This window comes from Zeus faber, assembly GCF_960531495.2.
Source record: "Zeus faber genome assembly, chromosome: 10".
Classification (NCBI taxonomy): domain Eukaryota; kingdom Metazoa; phylum Chordata; class Actinopteri; order Zeiformes; family Zeidae; genus Zeus; species Zeus faber.
This window is the reverse complement of record NC_137199.1, coordinates 11778121-11782653: the sequence shown is the minus strand read 5'-3', so window position 1 is coordinate 11782653 and position 4533 is coordinate 11778121. Positions and strand designations below refer to the sequence as shown.

The following is a 4533-nucleotide window of genomic DNA, read 5'->3' as shown; positions in this document are numbered from 1 at the left end:
TATTTTTATGAGCAGAAGGAATGTGTCATGCTGTTGTATCAACGTACCATCATTTTTGGTTTTGATCCTGGTGTGTGTGTGCGTGCCTGCCCTAATGTTTATTCTGGGTAGTGATGTTGACATGGTGAACCATCTGAGCCTCCCACACAGGTAAAACTCTGGCCAGTGAGAAAACATAAAAGTCACATCTCTTGAGGGTAGTTTGTGTCAGAGAGACCTCTCCGGGAATGTGGACTACAAACAGGGCGCACCAGAAGCTGAAGTGCATCCATGAGCCTCCGTTTTACGGGGCATCAATTCAGCACACACGCGATGGGTCGGGGGCGCAGCTCACAATGCCGAATCAGGCCTACCAAGCCATGGTGGAAAACACAATCAAAATGGACCAAGGAAATGGCACTTCCCAACCGCCCATTGCACAGAAACCTCAAGTCTCGTGAGCAATTCTCAGCTTCATGGCGTCCTAGATAACTAGGCCCACAGGGTCCTCGGCCTTGTTCTATCCCCCTCGGTGGGATTGTGCAACGGCTCCACCGTTTTCTGCCCAGGCAACCACCCCAGCCGCTCCCTCTAGGAAAACTGCATAAATAAACAAGAGAGCACAAACCTCAGGTGCACCGCATTCACATTTTCTCCTCCTGTGCATTAAGCTCCGGACTGGCACCCGTCCAGGGCCGAGGAGACGTGCCTTCGCTGCTGAGTAAATATCCCAGCGCCACAGCTTCATGTCCTTTAATGGAGGCTCTCACTTCCTTCGGCTAACCGGTGACCTCTATGCCAACACGGCTCTCTCAAACCGCCATCTGCAAGGTGCGATGTTGTACACTGTAATACATTGGCACCTCTAGGTCTTACTACTTACTTACGATGTCAGTGTGCTGGCCCCGTTGGCTTAGAAAGGATAAATACGTCCATCGTCGACCTGGACCTCATCTTCGACCGTCGCGATAAGTTGCTGTCCCAAAATCGGATGGAATGCTTCAGTACCCCATGGAACAATCTCTTTCGTGAGGACTTGCTGGCTTACACAGTGAAATGGGCCACGTAGATACTGTGCATCAAAACTAACACAGGACAGCAGTGTCTTGAGATACTTGGAATACCTTATATAGAGACATGTAGCCTTGCAGAATGAGCGTGACAATGAAAATGTGTGGGTCTTGAAAATGGCCGACATCCCAAGACTTCTGACAACTAAGATTGTACAACCGAGATTGTATACCCCTGAAGCATTTCATTCGATCTAGAGACTGTTTTAAGTCTAGAGTTCGGAGTTGGTGTCGGAAAGCTCTGGCGAGACGACCTAGTTCCAGGGCAAAGTCCTCCCCGCTGTCCATTGGGTGTCTCGCTGTGTGGAAGTGGCTCTTTGACGTTTGGTTGGAGATGTTATCAGCTGCCCCTGTATGTGGCCTGGGCCGGCTCTCGCTCTTTTCCTCTCGTCTGCAGCACTTGTAAAAAAACAAAAAACAAAAAAAAAAAACAGGAATAATGAAAGAGGGGTCTGTAAACCCAGCGAAGTGGACTGGCAAACACTGTCTGAGATTGTTTCTATGGGGCCCCCGAGAAAAAAAAATAAAAATACCCCCCACTCTACACAGACACACAAACACACCATGTTTTTTTCTGAGTAAGGGGCTCTCTGTGGAGCTGTGTAAGACATAGCAAAAATCTGAAGGTCGGACAGGAATGTAAATGTAAATGTCCACATCAAGGACCCTCGATTTGATACGCATTCGGCCACGGAACCCATTCGATACCACGACGTATGTCTCTGGGACTTCCATCTGAGAAGATTTCTTTTTGTTAGATACGATTTAGTCCAAACTTCCAAACCTGTGGTCACGGAGATAAGAGCGAAACTCAAAACAGCCATCATTGTAACCTTCTCTAAACGTCCTGTAAACAAAATAACGGCTGAGTTTAAGCCATTAACCATTTGGCTGGGGACCGCCCGCGACCTTTTAAAAAGGACCCCCGGGGGCGTCCCCGGACCACAGGTTGAGAACCACCCCAAGAGCGCAGGTACAGGGTGGGGGGACGACGACGCGATCCTGGCGTCTTACTTCAGTGGGTCAAGGGAAGGCGATCGAGCAGGACACGCGAAGGTATTCCTCCTCAGAGCAACCTGGATACCCAGAACACGGCAGCTTGTACCCGTTGGCCGAGCGCCGGGAACACGACTGATTGATCCGCGTGGAACTTCCACAATGGCCACGCCGGCTCTGACGGGCTTCTCTGTGATGAGTCTGCTGAGCCTCAGCTACCTCACATGGGACTGGATGAGTCCCAACCAGGTGGACGGCGACCCCGAGTCCGCTCCGAACTTCGTGGACCGCCTGCCCGTCCCGCACCCTCCGCACATCGTCTTCATCATGACGGACGACCAGGGCTTCAACGACATCGGCTACCACAGCTCCGACATCAGGACCCCGACGCTGGACAAGCTGGCCGCGGACGGAGTGAAGCTGGAGAACTACTACATCCAGCCCATCTGCACGCCGTCCCGCAGCCAGCTCATCACCGGCAGGTGGGCAGTTTGTTTGGTGTATTTATTATTCATTTTTTGCTTTATTTTATTTTATTTTATTTTATTTCATTTTATTTTATTTTATTTTATTTTGTTTTGTTTCGTTTTATTTTGTTTTATTTTATTTTATTTTATTATTTTGGAATAACTTTATTATTATTATTATTATTATTATTATTATTATTATTATTACTATTATTATTATTATTATTATTATTATTATTATTATTATTATTTGATGCATATTGAAACATGGAGGTTCGTTGTCCCATGCACATCAGTAGTCTATGCCTTCAGGTATTTGGTGAACTTTCTAGCTATTTATCATTGTTATTTCGGCTTATTTTTTATTTAATTTTATTTCAGTTATTATTTATTATAATTTTATTTAGAAAACCATATCCACAACAGAGAAGTTGGTTTTCTCGTGCACATATAAGCGCTATTATTTGGCTCCACAGTTTGAGTGGAGAGCAAAGTGTAATATTTTTGTTCTATATTATTAATATACATTTTTTTTAATGATTAAACCTCTTCATCTCTGAGTGACCGTTATTGATTCATTTTTATTCTACTGTCTGGCGTTATTTAATGTATTTTCCTAATTCTGTAGGTACCAGATTCACACCGGCTTGCAGCACTCGATCATCCGGCCCCGCCAACCCAACTGTCTGCCCTTCGATCAGGTGACCCTCCCCCAGCGGCTGCAGGAAATTGGCTACTCCACCCACATGGTAGGCAAGTGGCACCTGGGTTTCTACAAGAAAGAGTGCCTGCCCACTCGCCGTGGCTTTGACACCTACTTTGGCTCACTTACTGGCAGTGTGAACTACTACACCTACGATTCCTGCGATGGCCCGGGCTTGTGTGGCTTTGACCTCCATGAGGGCGAGGCGGTGGCATGGGATCAGGGGGGCAAATACTCCACTCATCTGTACACTCAGAGAGTCCGCAAGATCCTGGCGTCGCATGACCCCCAGACCCAGCCGTTGTTCATCTACCTTTCCTTCCAGGCCGTACACACCCCCCTGCAGTCTCCGCGTGAATACATCTACCCGTACCGCACCATGGGAAATGTAGCCCGCAGGAAGTACGCTGCCATGGTTTCGGCGGTGGACGAAGCCGTGCGTAACATCACTTATGCTCTCCGCAAGTATGGCTACTACCAAAACAGCGTCATCATCTTCTCCACGGACAACGGCGGACAGCCTTTGTCTGGGGGCAGCAATTGGCCCCTGAGGGGTCGTAAGGGGACATACTGGGAAGGTGGAGTTAGGGGGCTGGGGTTCGTTCACAGCCCTCTGCTGAGGAGGAAAAGGAGGGTGAGTAAGGCCCTGGTACATATCACAGACTGGTATCCCACACTGGTGGGATTGGCAGGTGGCAATACGTCCATGACAGAGGGGTTGGACGGGTACGATGTTTGGGGCGCCATCAGTGAGGGAAAAGAGTCGCCGCGGTTGGAGATCCTACACAACATTGACCCGCTCTACAATCCGGCCCGCACCGGCTCTCTGCAGCGGGGATTCGGCATCTGGAACACGGCCGTTCAGGCCTCCATCCGAGCCGGGGACTGGAAACTCCTGACGGGAGATCCTGGCTATGGTGACTGGACGCCGCCGCAGATGCTTCCCAGTTTCCCCGGTGGCTGGTGGAACCTGGAGCGTCACACGAAACCCAAGCAGTCCGTGTGGCTGTTCAACATCTCCGGGGACCCCTACGAACGCGTCAATCTGGCCGAGCAGAGACCCGACGTTGTCAAGGAGCTGCTGGCGAGGCTGGTGTATTACAACCGCACCGCCGTGCCCGTGCGCTACCCGGTGGAGGATCCGCGGGCCCACCCAGACCTTAACGGAGGAGCCTGGGGACCCTGGGTGGAAGACTGGGAGGAGGACAGCTGGGATGGTGTTTACCACAGAAACGTCAAGGACAGGAAGGATAAGCTAAAACTGTCCAAAACAAAGTCTTTTTTTAGGAGACTCAACACTAGGATGATGTCCAACAGA

The 4533-nt window shown here is 49.7% G+C and overlaps 1 protein-coding gene across 1 annotated transcript in view; it reads left to right on the top strand.

Annotated features, from left to right (window-relative positions):
• Nucleotides 1-2207: 2207 nt before the first annotated feature.
• Nucleotides 2208-4533, top strand: part of LOC307235634 (arylsulfatase I-like) — a gene marked incomplete at its 5' end in the record, with an annotated part of 2721 nt that continues 395 nt past the window's right edge. Inside the window, 2 exons of the mRNA XM_080007784.1 lie at nt 2208-2527; nt 3141-4533. The exon at nt 3141-4533 is cut by the window's right edge and continues 395 nt beyond it. Of these exons, the coding sequence (XP_079863910.1) occupies nt 2208-2527; nt 3141-4533 (1713 nt within the window). The remainder of the gene's footprint in view (nt 2528-3140) is intronic.